The sequence below is a fragment of the Astatotilapia calliptera genome, chromosome 12 (genome assembly GCF_964374335.1).
Source record: "Astatotilapia calliptera chromosome 12, fAstCal68.1, whole genome shotgun sequence".
NCBI lineage: Eukaryota > Metazoa > Chordata > Actinopteri > Cichliformes > Cichlidae > Astatotilapia > Astatotilapia calliptera.
The window spans coordinates 25,502,263-25,517,854 of NC_137433.1; the positions used below are offsets into that span (position 1 = coordinate 25,502,263).

General features: G+C 42.7%; 1 protein-coding gene across 1 annotated transcript in view; it reads left to right on the plus strand.

Annotated features, from left to right (window-relative positions):
• The window catches only part of LOC113033786 (zinc finger SWIM domain-containing protein 6), a 49,848-nt gene that overhangs the window by 16,032 nt on the left and 18,224 nt on the right, over window positions 1-15,592 (plus strand). The window contains exons 2-5 of the mRNA XM_026187888.2: window positions 9,475-9,831; window positions 11,241-11,389; window positions 12,981-13,131; window positions 14,630-14,809. Coding sequence (XP_026043673.1) covers window positions 9,475-9,831; window positions 11,241-11,389; window positions 12,981-13,131; window positions 14,630-14,809 — 837 coding nt within the window. The remainder of the gene's footprint in view (window positions 1-9,474; window positions 9,832-11,240; window positions 11,390-12,980; window positions 13,132-14,629; window positions 14,810-15,592) is intronic.

Consider the following 15,592-nt stretch of genomic DNA (forward strand, 5'->3'; position numbering starts at 1 on the left):
TTTTTCAGTTATGGTGTTTGAAAACTGCTGCTGTAGCTGTTGCACAGTTTTGTCTTATCTGGGGTGTCGCTGATGAAGCCAGGTCACTTTCCAATAGACTGCCCACCTGTTTAATTGTTCCATGTAGATTTGTTTATTTTCTTTGTGCAGGGAGACGATAAATAACTTTTTTGTACATTTCACTGTGGCACTAACACACATGTGCACCTGCTTCCATCTCTGCCAGGTAAGGCAGAAGCACAAGTAACATGCCAGCAGGCCTGATGCTCTAACAGGACGCTCCGAGATGGGGGGGGGGGGGGGGGGTGCCGGCAGAGGCAGCTTTATGGCAGGATGTAGCACGCGCCGGCGAACAGAGAACAGCCAGTGTGACCTCAGTGACTCCAGGAAAGAAGGGGTTAAAAAAAGCCAGCATGGCTACATTGGCTGCGTTACGCAAACTGGCGGCTGGCTGGAGCTGAAAGGGGAAGTGCTGAGCTCAGAGGAACACTGGCTCAGAGCCATCGCTCCCTCCTCCCTCCTCTGAAACCCCCCCCTTTACCTCCCACCCCTACCCGCCATCCTCCCCCTCCTCCCCGCTACAGCTGAGTGCTCCCCATGCTTCCCACCGCCAGGCGTGGTGATGTGTGTTTGTGTGTCTGTGGGCCTGTGCTGGAATGCAGCTTCCCCCTCGGCTGGGGCCTGTGTGTGTGTGCGCACGTGTTCGTGTCTGTCTGGAATGATGCCTCTCCTTGTCTATAGTGTGACGTCAGTACACACACAGCAGGTCAGCTTAGGGCTAGGCAACATTGTGTGTGTGTGTGTGTGTGTGTGTGTGTGTGTGTGTGTGTGTGTGTGTGTCATGGGAGGGGGAACAGGGGAGGAGTCAGTTATTGGAGAGAGAAAAAGGAAAGAGGAGGGGCTGTTTGTGAGCAGAAGGAGGTTGACTGCAGGGAGTCACTGAAGCCAGTATGCGTGCATGCATGAAGGAATCATGAGTGTGTGTCAAGGGGTGGGGTTTTGTGTGTGTGTGTGTGTGTGTGTGTGTGTGTGTGTGTGTGTGTGAGAGAGTGTGTCGGGTGACTTTCCAAATGAAATGGGAAGGGTAAAGAGAGTAAGGTTATTTCCTGGCGTGGAGAAGTGAACCTAAAAACACGCACATAACCCACGCATGTGCACTCGCAGTCATGCTGCAGTTTTCAGTCCAGTGCCATTAGTGCCCAGCTATTTTCATATGCAAATAAATTCTGTTCACTTTCAGCAGCATTAACTTTCACAGTGGCTTTTTGTCTGTGCGCTGTGCTGCATTTACAGAATCTTTTTTATTTAAACCACACTTGCTCTTTTTTTTTTCTTTTTTTTTTCTATTATCGATTTTAATATTTGAGCTTTAGTGGCTCGACAAACTTCTAAAAGCTGCATTATCGCCAAAGGATTTCTGGGTCAAAGTTCAGATTAAGTGAACGAAACGCATCTACAATCTATTTTGCATGTCAGTCTGGGAGTTTCTGCATGCAGATTTTGCATAAAAGCTGAAAAACACACTTTTCAATAATCCCCATTTATTCCTTTTACTTTGTCTACTGAACAGACCAGCTCATTTTGAACAAGGCTAGTGCTTTACTGTCTCAACTTACTCTATAGGTTTCCCACCAGAAAGTTACTCAAGTGCTGTAGTAGCAAACAATGGCTTTTCAATGGATCCCTTTACCTTCATCTATAGCTTGCGTGGGTCTTCTGGGACAGACTTCTGCTAATTACACGCATTCATTTCCAGCCATCTGTAATTTCATTCACACTAATGAACCTTGCACATGGATTGGGATAATGTATAGCTAATTTACAGATGGGAGACAGAATTAGCAGGCTGCTAACTTATCAAGTGACAGAAATTTGTTGGATACCAACTAAAGGAACAGTTCACCCAATACCACACAGGTGAAATTACACCTAATAGTAATTTTAGACTCAAGCGTTAAATACTTAAATACAACTAACATAGCACGTTTTGTTAGACCCCAATTTTAGTTTCTCACAGTCACACAGGTCTGAATGCCAGCCATGTTCACTGGGCAATTACTGGTTGTAAGGAAAAAATGTAGATTTCCCTAACCAGTTGGTGAGTGATTGCAGGATGTTGATGGTAGTCACTATGAAACTGATTACTAAAATCCTAGTCACCCTGGCCTAGAGACTGGTCAGTGACCTCCTGGCAGCCACAGGTCATTAGGGATAAATATGTATTTCCTGACCAGGTTGTTTGTAGTCAGAAGATGAAATTGGTTGCAAAGAAGTGTACAGTTATGATTGCTTTGATTATAAGCAGTTTGCTTCAGTTGCCCATTTTTGGAACGGGAGACACTAACTCGACTGCAAACACTTGCCATCGAGTCTTCATGCAGTAGTGAAACTGAGAAGTGCAACACAAACCGGAAATTGAAAATGCTTGCCTCAAAGGAAAATTTGTGGCTTTTGAAATGTGTTAGCTGCAACTTTTGTGCTCAGTACACACTGTAGATGATCTTCTCGTCAGCTATAAGTTTGCAGCTGACTGCTGGTCACTTGCCTCCATTCCAGGCTCTGGTCGCCTAAGCAGCCTTCTAATATATTTACTATCTGATCATATGTCAGTCGGCTGTATTCTTCTTATAAGTGATTATTTCAGTCGTTTGCATGGAATTTCAACAATGTTTATGCTGCTCATTTCCCATCACTTGAAGTCGTGGGATGTCATTCACTTTTTATGCTTTCTGGTCTGACTGAAGGCAAAGAACGCCTCAGGATGCCAACAGCTAGTGTTCTCCTAGTGGCCCATCATAAGCCCAGATAAACTGGAGGATTGTGTCACATAAAATCTGTGCCAAATCGATATGTGGATCCATCCACTGTGGGAAGTAGCTGAAAGTATTTGCAGTCAAGCTGGCATCCCTCATGCAAAATACTGGTGACCTTTCAGGGAGTGAAGCAATTACAATCCTCTTCTAGCAACTGTCAGCAACCACTTATCAAAAAGTTGGGTTGCCAGGTTTTTCAATCTCAACTGGTGGTTCTCAGATGGCCAATCAGTCTCTAGGCCTGTGTGACTGAGGCCTAATAAACTTTTACAGACTTTTATGTATCTTTTTATATAGAGTCATGCTAGCTGGTTATCCCTGTTCCCCAACATTTTCTAATGAATATCCCTTAAACTGTTTTTTTTTTTTGTTTTGTTTTGTTTTTTTTTCCTCTTGTCTCAAGCCCGTCCATGACGAGAGGCTTCACTGTCTTCTTATACTGGTCATTTTCTTGAACACCAACCTTTGGGATCCGTCAGCAGAGCAGTAACACCATCTCTGTCTGACAGGCCCAATCCAGCAAAATTAGAATCCATTTTGAAAGTGATAGTTAGAAAATTGCAAGTCATTCCTGATGTACCGCGTGGCAACGAAGTGGCAGCAGCCCAGTAGTCGACTGTCATTTCAACCGCCAGCTGATGACAACTCCAATCACCCACACATCCGTCAGCGTGCGCGCACACTCGCACGTAGACACAAACACACAGACATACACGTATACTTTCCCTCCCGTCCCTATGATTAACATTCAGATTTTGCTGTCAGATTCTCAAACGGAAGTAAATGCATTGAAATTCATAGAATATCTCAGAACATTAATTTATGCTTATGTGTGTCTTGTCAGGATAAGCATTCGGACTGGGAGCTTGTGTGTGTGTTTGTGTACAAATATGCATGTGTAAATGTGTGGGTGATGAAAACACACCCGGGGAGGAAAAATACATTTTTTTTTTTTTTTTTTTTTTTTTTTTGGTGCACCAGTGGGTTTAAGGCATGAATATGGCTGCCCCTGGAGCTCAGTTGTGTTATTCAAGCCTGTCCCATACCTAGGACACACACACACACACACACACGCCTGGAGCAAGGTCTCCTGCAGAATAGCTCTGATGTCTGTTTATAGTCTCTGTATGGGTTCTTCCTTATAGGACCACACACGCATGCACTTATTGTTACTCACACAGACCTACCCTTTTAGATGCTGCATAGCCTTGTGTACGTCTTTGTAACCTTATTAATTGGGCCAGTTCAAGGAGCTGCGACGAAGGAAATGCTCCTTTAGCTGTGGGTGGGATGGCGTGTTAGAGGGTGGGGGTTGTTCATCAGTTTATGTCCCTTTTCTAGCCTTGTAGCAGTTCAGATCTCCTTTCAGCAGGGCCTCTCAGTTTAGTCCGACCAAATGGATTGGATTCCAGGCCAATAGCCTTTTCTCTGTTAGGTTTAAGCAGGCTATCTTTGGTCAACATAAAATAGGATCCCATGTTAAAGCTCACACTGCTGCAGGTGGTCCCCTCTGGATCAGAGAAGCTCTAGCAGGGCAGAGTCGGATTTAGGTGTTGCTCTCTCTCTGTCTACAGCCCACGAGGTAATTTGATTAATGTGCAAGGCTAAAGTGAATCTGTGCAGGCGACTGGGCCTTAAATATTTGCTCTGGCTGTTTCTCCCTCTTTGCCTTTGTTAACTTGCTTTCATACCGGCCCATTTGTTTAATCTTGGTTCTTTTTATTTTTTTTTGGTTTTGTTTGTTGTCTTTTGTTTTTTCATTCAAATGCATCATTTTTTCAGAATAAATTACACACAAACAAACTCTCTCACACACACACACACACACACACACACACACACACACACACACACACACACACAGAAAGGATGAGTGCTGTCTGAACTGCAGGGTGCCATATTAGATTTAGGTGACAGTCACTCATGGACCAATTCAGCCAATAAACTTAATGACCTTCCCACTGCTGGGCCTGAATTTTCTCCATTGACTTGGAATCTTAATTTGATTGCGGAAATATATGTATGTTGCTCAATCTAATTTAGTTCACTGATTTTGGAACACTGGGCACTTTTGTGCTTAGCGAAGCAAACCCCCTCTCCCCACCAACTGCCTTCATGTGGGAAGCTAAATCCTGTTTCATAGGGAGCATATAAAGGTGGCATTCTTCCGTCACAGCAGACGTACGTTGAAGGAGCTGCAGGTCTTAGCCCAGGTCTTTCCTCCCTGAAATAAGAGCACAAATCTGGCATTTCAGGGGGGCCCTTGTTTTTGGAATAAGCAGAAGTGGTCATAGCTGGTCAAGACGTCACATACTGGCTAATCTGCACTTACACAATTTGAGAATGAAAGATCGAAGTGCAATATGAAAGAATGCTTTGATGTGGGTCACCCAAAGAGTGTGGGTGGTCCACAGACATTTTTGGATATCTATCTGTCTGTCTGTTTAGCTGTCTAGCAAGCTAGCTAGCTTTATATACACACACACACACACACACACACACACACACACACACACACACACACACACTCATTCTCACTCACTCTTTCACACACTGTCATTGCCTGTTTCCTCTGTGTTTTGGGCCAAGTGTGATTTCACCAGGGCGGTCAGAAGGGGTTTCTAGGGCAACCTCACAGAGGCCTTGTTCTAAAAATGGCCGCCATGGTTACTTTGAAAGCCAACACTGGCCTCTTGAACATGCACAGAAAAGAGCCCTGAGTACCACTTGGGGAGGAAAGCTGGGTGGACTGGGTGAGGGGGAAACCAGGCTCTTTAATAGCTAGCACATGAGACATTGAAGGTTTCATACCCACCCAACCAGGAGTCAGGGGAGGTGTGTTTGTGTGTGTGTGTGTGTGTGTGTGTGTGTGCTAGTGCGTGTATCTAAACAGTAATATCCCTGTACTCAGCGCTTGGCTAAATTAAAAGGGCATTTTTGGCGTGGGGGGCAGATTTTGGTGCCCAGACGATTGGACGGGGAAAGGCGAAACTCATTACCTACCCATCTGTCAGAGAGTGAGAGAGAAAGAGCTGTGGGAATGTGGATGGATGAAAAGGGCTTGGAAGGGGAGAGAGTGAGAATGCCTATTAAAGCAAGGGAAACACGACAGAATTTAGCTTTTTAAATACGCAAGTCTTTTATCGCTGTTCAGTGTTTTATACTCCATGTGTTCTGAATCCAAAAAGTATCCCTGTTCATTTTCTCTATGAGAAAGAAAAATAGTTTTGGTTTTTAAAGTGCAGCTGGTTTTACAACCGTGTGTGTGTGTGTGTGTGTGTGCGTGCAATTGTATCAAAGGTTCATTTTTTTTGGGCTCTCTAAGCCCCACATGTTTTTGATGTTCTCTCTTTCTCCCCCCTCTGTGGACCAGGGGCCACTCTCGAAACACAAGCTTGACATCCGCGCGCACGCACACACACGCACGTACCGACAGACTAAATGTAGCAGCAAGAGTTACAAACAAAATCCTCATTTGTATGTTTTTTTTGTTTTTACAGCTTAATAAGCTAGCTTTCTGCTCTACAACCAGGTGCACCATGTCAGCGTTTTTGTCTAGTTTAAGATTGTCTCAGTGCTGGAGTCTCCCACAGCTGGAGACATATAGGCTTTGATCACTGCAGATGCGAGTGGCTGCCATATTTGATCCACACTCAATCTACTGTGGATATTGTTAACAAACATGTGTTTCCTCTGCCAGCTGGCTTTCAGAATGGAAACGCATATCTCCATGGCAGTGTTGTGCAGTGTTAGGTTTTTGCAGCCAGCATTTCTTAGTTTGCAGATAATGCTAAGCGAAAGGGTAAATATCATAATTCATTGCTCTTTCTGTTTTACAAACTCCAATTACATTCATGCTGATAGAGCTTTTTGAATGTTGTATTGATAGATTTATATTAGGCATCCGTCTCATAAAACCGATAGCAACTATTCTCATCCAAGGGAACAAGCATTAAATGGACACAAATGCTCAACTAATCCAAAAGGGGGGGGGGAATTCAAAGCAATTTAAGAATGGAGGGGCCTGAAGAGGCTTGAGAAGAAAAGTTAACTGCTAACTGAAGTTAATGGATGTGAAGCAGAAAACAGACAGTCAAAATAAATAGGAACACATAGTTTATTCACAGTTTAGATAAACACGTGAAGTGGTTATCTAAAGTTTACTCAAAGTAAAGCTAGAAGTTAAGTTTGTTAACTAAAAATATAGATAAAGAAATAAAATTGTTAGTTAAGCAACAATAATTTAAATTGGCTTGTAATTTAAATTGTTAGCTAACTGTTAAAATGATTATTTTCACTATTTCAACTGTTAAACTATAACTAAACCGTTTAAAGTGGTTTAAAATGATTACCCAAATGCATGCCTTGTAAGTGAAATTGTTAGCTAACTGTTAAAACAAATAAAAGTCAAAGTATGCTATGCTAAGTATGCTATTCAATGCTAAATTAATAAAAAGTTTGAAATTAATAGTTTAAAAAATTGGTTGAAATTGAAATTGTTTCCTTAATGTATTAACAGCTTAAATATTGAGAAAAGTATCCACAGTTTGTTAGCTAATTGTTAACTAAAAATAATGAATAAACATTTAAATTAGCTCAGTAAAATTTTAAATGAAGACTCTGAAATGAGAAGCTAATGGTATGGCTTGCTACTGAAATATTTAGCCAGATGTATTGATTAACAGTTGAAATGGTGAGATAAAAGTGAAATAAACAAACTAAAATGTCTGGATAAAATGAATTAAGAATTTTAAATGACTAGCTGAAAGCATACCATGTCATTAAAATAGTAACTATTGAAAGGATATAAATGTATAAATAAATGCTTGAAATTGTTGGCTAAAAAGAAGGAATAAACCAATGAAAGTGGTCACCAAGTATGAAATGCTATTAGATGCAGGACTAACTAAAACTTGTTGGCAAAAACTGTAAGACAACAGCTATTGACAGCCTTGTGATATGCAAGATATTTAAATGAAGTTTCCAACTATGCTTTTCTAGAAGCTGCTTTAGGGACAATGCTGACATTTCACATTATCACTATTTTAGTCACCCGCTTTCTTATTCCACTCATTGAGGACAAAGAAAGAAGGGTGTCTATTTTGACCTCTGTTTAGCTTTCCTGAATAATCCTCCACTCATTTCCATCTATATCCTATAAAATATTCAACTCCTGCCCCTCCCTTCATACCAAATATAGAGCCCCAGAAAACACTTTGATATATGCGTTAATACATGCTTGATATCACATCTATGTACGCGCTCGGTCCTTTGATAAACATATTAAACATATGTATGTCTTTGCATGGTCCACATGAATTTCAGAGTTCTCTCTTGAGCGCATAAATGCATTCATAAGCTACTCCTGGCCTCTGCTAACCACTCCCATTATTAATAAATGCATGATCGCACGCTGTGCCTCAATATGTGTGTGTGTGCCCATATGTGTGTCTCTTTCATATGCTCATAAGTGTGTGTTTTAGGCCACTGCTGGGAACCCCCACCTGGTTCATTCATATGTATTCTCGAATAATGACTAGCCACGCCTCTGGATGGTGCAGTCAGGACAAGATCAAACATTATATTCAAATGAGAGCCTGTATAATTCATACTGGAAAAGTCAAGCACGCTGCTCACTTCCTTATCTCTTTCTCAATTCCTTTTGCCGTGGATCAGCAGTTTCCTGCATCTAGATTTCTGTCAGGCCCTTCTACTCTCACTCACAGTAATGGTAGTAGACTGCAGCTGGTCCTGATCATACTGATAAGAGAACATGGGGCCTTTGGCAGGTGACTGCGGCCGAGTGAGTCTGTTTAACATAACTCCATCCTAAGTTTATTCATTCTTGTAGACAATGTGCACAGTAGTGTCATTTATTAAAGAGCACACTTGGTGAACTAGCTGCTGTAGTACAAAACGTCTTGTTGCCTCTGTGTGTCTGTAGATCTGTAAACCAAGCAGCAACCTTCTTGACTAAAAACTCAATCCAATGCAGAAGCTTCAAACGCTGTACTACCTCATGTGGCTAGCTTAGACTAGCCCCTTTTACTCAAGCAAACCACAGTGAGAAGCATTATCCACAAATAGAGAAAACTTGGAATAGTGGTGAACCTATCCAAGAATGGCCATAATGAGCTCTAAGAGTGCATCGATGATTCATCGAGGAGGTCACAAAAGAACCCAGCGTATGATCTAAAGAACTGCAGGCCTTACTTGTCTCAGTTAAGGTCAGCTTTCATGATTCAGCAATACTAACAGTTGTGGTCATTTGTATATTCTTAAATCTGGCTCAAAAGTAACACAGTATTTCATAAAAAGAACAACATACCAACAGTCAAACATGGTGGTGGTAGTGTCATAGTCTGGGACTACAGGACCTGGACCATCTCCAGCTGAGATCTATTAGCATCACCCTAAACAGACCTTTCATGCTTAAAAACCCTCCAAAGTAAACCAATTCTACAAAGAAGAGTGTAAGCACCGTTAACTAGTGGCTGATGGTGGTTATGTCCCTGTATTATATAAGACGTTGCTTAGTTGTCTGCTGTTTCTGTAGCTTGGCTTGTTGTTTTAGTTGCAAAGACAAATGGAAAAAAATGAAGGATTTAACAAAAACGTTCCTAAAACAAAGCACGTTCTCTTTTGTTTCTAACATTTTCAGGCTTCCACCTGAGCGGCACAGTGACGGACCCCGCCACCCCCTCGTCACCGGAGCTCGTTTGCAGCGTCAGCGTGAGCTTTGATCGTTGCAAGATCACGGCGGTAACGTGCACTTGTGGAAACAAGGACATCTTCTATTGCGCCCATGTAGTGGCGCTGTCGCTTTACAGAGTACGGAAACCGGAACAGGTCAAGCTGCACCTGCCCATCTCGGAAACCCTCTTCCAGATGAGCAGAGACCAGCTGCAGAAGTTCGTCCAGTATCTGATATCAGTCCACCACACTGAGGTTCTGCCTACTGCGCAGAAACTGGCAGACGAGATTCTGTCACAGAACTCTGAGATCAATCAGGTCCACGGTGAGGAAACCTGTGTGTTAGTGTCTTTGTGAGGTAATGGGCATGTTTAAGATCGCATGTGGGTTTTAACAGCCTCTACGTGCGCACGTATTGACTGTGAGGGGAAGGTGAAGTGTGGCGGGATCAATGTTACTCATTAATAAGAGCCAGACGGCAAGCAGAGATTCTGTGGCTGCAATCAACACTATAGAGCTCTTCTTTACCTCTGAGAGAGAGAGAGAGATATAACAATGCAGAGATACAGATCAAGAGGTTACTAGACAGATTTGTTTATCTCTTGTTATCAATGCTGTACTTACTGCTTACCCAGAAGAGGTAAGCAGCAAGTACAAATAGAAGGGCAAACAACTCGGGAAGAGAAACCAAGGAAACCAAGAAGCACAAAAAGGCATAAAAGAGTCTGGATGCGTTTTGTTTTTTTGTCTGTGTGTGTTGCTGCTTTGTAACTGGAGAAGTGATGAAGGAAGCAAAAAAGAAGTTATGGGGAGGTGTCCAAAAATAACAGGACACAGGAAACAGACTTGAGCAAAGGAAACTGAGAAGGAGGGCCAAAAAAAGAAGACGGAGAACAGAAGAGACAGAGTCTTTTGAGAATGAAGAGACCTGTCAATGAGCCATTGATAGCTCTAGAAATGTAAACTAACTCTTGCTAGCAGAGTTACTCCTGTTCAGGTTCTCAGTTTGAGCGTCTCCTCAGCGAGTCTTCGGAAAGACATCTTTAAAACTCAATTTGTTATTGCATGCTTTTAACAAAAATCTATCTCAGTGAAACCAGTTAATTTGCTTAATCGGTAATGCAGTTTAATTATTGAGGGCGGCACTGAAATAATGACGTTATGTTATATTAAAATTAGTTTTATTAAAATGCAATGGTGGCAAGTTTGTCTATTGTTAAGATCAAATAGCTAAATGGCTTTGCTGATGTGTGCTTGGTAATGTTATAGAAACAAAACACCACATTGCTGCCTGCAGTACGAGTAGTGCACTTGCAGGTTGCTGTAGTCATAGGACATAAAGGTGTAGAAAGATGAGTTACATTGTCAGTCTTTTTTTTTTTTAAATTTCGTGGCTATTTATGGAGATATTTTTGATCTTTTTCTTAAAAGGAAGGGCAAATGAACTTGGAAAGAGATGTTTTTTTGGGGTTTTTTTTGTAGACTTAGCTTTTAACTGTGTTTGCTAAGATCAAAGTGCACTGTTTTTGTGCTTTTCATGAACAAAATTAAACTGACTTTCATCTCATTCCCTGGAATATAAAATCTGCACGGGGTTTTATTTGACAAATATATATTCACAAATGTCCTATACCAAAAATGCCATAGTATTAATTAGGATAAGAGATAATGAGGGGAAAAAATGTTATGGCCTTATGCACATTTAAGATTTGAAGTGTGTGTGTGTGTGTGTAGGGGCCCCGGACCCCACAGCGGGAGCTAGTGTGGATGATGAGAACTGCTGGCACCTGGATGAGGAGCAGGTTCAGGAGCAGGTCAAGCTCTTCCTGTCCCAGGGAGGATACCACGGCTCGGGCAAGCAGCTCAACCTGCTCTTCAGCAAGGTCAAGACCCAGGAACACTCCCACATACACGTACAAAACACACCAGCTCTCATACAGTACATACCAGCCCTGCCAGTCACGGACACGTTCACGTTGCTCTTTTGTCTTTCTCACAAGAACAAACAGCTACTTTGAATAAATATTTTCTCCATAATGTTAGCGCACTTTTATAAGAAGCAGGAGTAAAAACAACATAATACAGAGAGCACATACACTGAACGTCATGCTGGAGCTAATTGCAGGAGGGACAGACACTGTAAGATGAAGAAAGAGAGAGGTATCGGAAGGCGAAAGCTCGCGCTGTATGCTCCTTTGTACCCGTGATTAAATGATTACATGAGAGACGTGCCGTTCGCTCCGTTACCTGGTATTACAGTGGCAGAGCTAGACCAGCATTAATGCGCTGTGTGCTATGTAAAGACTGCAAGCCAAGGCCATTATCATCCAGTCCGCCTGGCTTTTAGAATATCTCTCGGCTTCATGCTCTTTGTTGCCTGTTATATTCATTTCAGTGCGCGCGCACGCCCACTAACAGCCGCGTATATGCTTACACAGACGTGCACGCCCACATCGAGAGTCACGTACGCACTTGCGCTTACGCAGAGCTCCCCTTAAATCTAAAACACACATCCACTGCATTTGAACTTTTGAATCTACTGCAAGTGTCCATGCGTGTGTGTGTGCGTGAGTGTTGTCTCCGCACATGTTGCAAAGTTGAAATTGACTGTTTTTTGTTTTTCTGGTGTTTCACTGAAAAATCCCCTCCCCTGTCTTTAAAGAAGTAGCAAATCAGATTAATATTTGATATTCCTGCACACCCAAGAGTGTTAATGCCTCCTAGAAGAAGTTGCTGACCACCATAGTTTACAATAAACCAGTCCCTCTTGTGATTAGCGCTTCTCACGAAAAGTGAAGTAGAGAAGAGAAAACTATCGCTGCTGTTTATGCACAAAGAAACATGTTTACTTTTTTCTTCTAGTAACTGATTTTATTGAAGTTGGATTCTCATTCTTTTTAATTTTTTTAATGATGCCATATTGTATGTAATGTAATGAATGGATTTTCTTTGTGACATCTAGTTTTGCAGAATATTAAAACCCCTAAGTGAAATCGGAGAACTATTTAGAAAACATAAATGATTATTCCGTTTCTGTGTCAAGAACTGGATTTAAAAAGCACAGTAAGTATTTAAAACAGCGTTTTAAGGAAACAAAACACGACGAGAATGAGAGGAATTTTGTCATGCGACCATTAAACCTGATTTGACCGTTGACAAGTGCAGTAGCTGCAAGATTAAAATATAAATGTTTGCTGCCACTGTATTTACCTCTATCACCAAGATCAACAGATTACACACAGTAGATATGAAAACATGCCCGGCCATCTTTAAATGTGCTACATGTGTTTTGCGCCATCCCGAGGCATAAAAGTTGTGTTCTTCATTGATTTAAGCCTGCGTACGTGCCATGAATATTTCAGCGCGCACATGATGTTAGAACAACGTGCCGCTCGTGTTATCGCCGCTCTTTGTTCCTCAGCTGCTGTAAACTACATGTGTGCGCGGGCCTGTCCCTCTTGTGTCCTCCTCTAGGTGAGGGAGATGCTGAAGATGCGTGACTCCAACGGAGCGAGGATGTTAACACTGATCACAGAACAGTTCATGGCAGACCCTCGGCTGGCGCTGTGGAGACAGCAGGGCACCACCATGACCGACAAGTACAGACAGCTCTGGGATGAGCTGGGTGAGAGCAAGAAACACACTGCACACGCACATACTGTCCTATAAATGTGCACACACCTCTTTGCCTAGACGGATTTAGCAAAAATCGACACAAAGGTGTTGTTTTTTTTTTGTTTTTGTCCCGCACACACTTGTCACTGACAGCCCAGTCACTTTCTCACTGTGACTGGTGGTGTATAAAAGTGTCTTTGTGAATTACAAGCTATTTAATGCATCGTGCTGAAACCCTAAATGTTATAACCTCTGCAGTGTTTTCAGACTCATCTCATTACATATTAAGCTGATGTGACAGAGTGCCGCTCGCCGTGCTCTCGCTCGGCTTGATACATCCTGTAGTTCTCCTGACAGACGTGCTGTACCTACAGCAAAGCACATCCTCACAAGCCCCAAAACCAGCGGGCTCATCACCAGGACAGCAGCCGTGTTGTCTCCGCGTCTTTGTTGTTCTTTCTCTAATGCCTTGGTTGCTGCTGTTGTTGTTGTTGTTTTTGTTGTTGATGATGATGTTCGTTTTCTCCCTTTGGTCTTGTTCTGCACTTTGCGAGGACAGCGCAGTGATCTCATCTGTTTCAATCCCACGTATTTTTGGAAGTGTGTGTGTGTGCACGGTCTCTTTGAAGTCCACACTTCAAAACCTTCTTCCCAAGTCCTTATCACTCCCCCTGATGTGTGGTAAATGCTGCCTCTTGGCGCCGCTCTCTTTTTCCCTCTCTCTCTCTCGCTCTCTCTCCCCCTCGCTCCCTCTTTTGTCTTGCTCCTCTTTGAGTTGCAGCTACTCCTCTCCTCCAGACACAAAGCCTTGCCTCATTCACTTGTCCTCACCCGTGTCTTCTCGTCCACATCATCCGCGCCCCCATTTCATTTTCTCCCCTCACCCCCTCCTTTTTACACTTTCTCTCTGTTCTCCGCCGTGTTTTCTTCTCCCTTCTTATTCTGTCTATGTCCTTGCCTTCGTCCTTCCTCCCAAACTCTGTCTGCACACATATGCATCTGTAGAATACAGTCACACACAGTCTCTCTCTCTCTCTCTCTCACACACACACACACACACACACACACACACACACACACACACACACACACACACAATGTGAGTGTATACATATCTTTTGGAGTCTGGAGAGTAAAATCCCCGATTGTGCTTGTATCCCCAGAGACATAGCCACTTTTCATATTCTGTTTGTTCCAATTTACTCTAAAATGATGTGTGTGCAGTCAGCGTTGCCTCGGGACTAGTCAAGTTCTCTGTTTTCACAGAGTTTTGTATTCCAGTGCAAGATGGCGGCAGCACGTAAAATGTGCTCCTAAAAGAACAAGAAACAGTGTTAGGGTGTAAAAACAGCCCCGAGCTTTCAATCTCACATGATATCTGTATTAAAGGTATTTTAAATCTCAAAAGACACACTTTATTGGCTTTTGTATGACTCATTGCTTACATCACTGTTACAAACTGAGAAGTAGGGCAGGTAACTGAAGTGTGTGTTTGTGTGTGTGTCCAGGTGCCCTGTGGATGTGCATCGTACTGAACCCCCACTGTAAACCGGAGCAGAAGTCATCATGGCTGCGCCAGCTGCGCAGATGGAACAGTGTGGACGTTTGCCCCTGGGAGGACGGTAACCACGGCAACGAGCTGCCCAACCTCACCCACTCACTGCCTCAGGGCGCCCATGGCAACCAAGGTAAGACATCGACAGGTTTTGTATGTCTGTCAATAACGTATTTATTGGTCGTGACACGTGTCTGGCAGTTGTAGCAGGTGAGAGGTGAGTCTCGTCACAGCTGTGGCACCTCCAAGATCTGTTGTGCAGGAATGAATAGCGAGCAACCAAAGAACTGTTTTGGCAAATTTCTTTCCCATAAATTTAGTCCATTCACGGTGGTGCTGTTAGCAACATCACCTGGTCCAAGGTTTGAGTCCAACCTTTGTGTGTTCTCTCCGTGTCTATGTGGCCTCTCTCTGTTCCCATAGTTCAGAAACATGGGGATGGGGCTAGGTTGCTGATTGCTGATTGGCCATAGGTGTGAATATGAGTGCGACTGGATGTCTACCTCTGTATGTTTGCCCGGCGGCCAGCTAATTAATTTTGTTGACCAATAATTACCTTCATTTTTTGTGTAATTCAGACAATAATTACATAGAAATCAAAGCACAAGGACAGAAGATATGCTGAAACACATTGACGAGATCCAATAAGAACTAATTAATTTGTTCAGAAAGGCAGGAATGTGATCTGTGGTGCAGTGAGGTTAGGTGCACACAATTGATCTGTCCATGAGAAACGGTTCTCTGTTTTTCATGAAAAGACAAAATGTCAAAACTTGGAAGGAAGAGAAAAGTAGGCATATGAACACATTCCACATTAGATGTTAAGGCAAATAAGACGCTTTGTTAAATCGTGTGGAGCAACTCTCACTGGTAAAACCACGACAAAAGTCTACACTTTATTTTTTTTACTGAATCA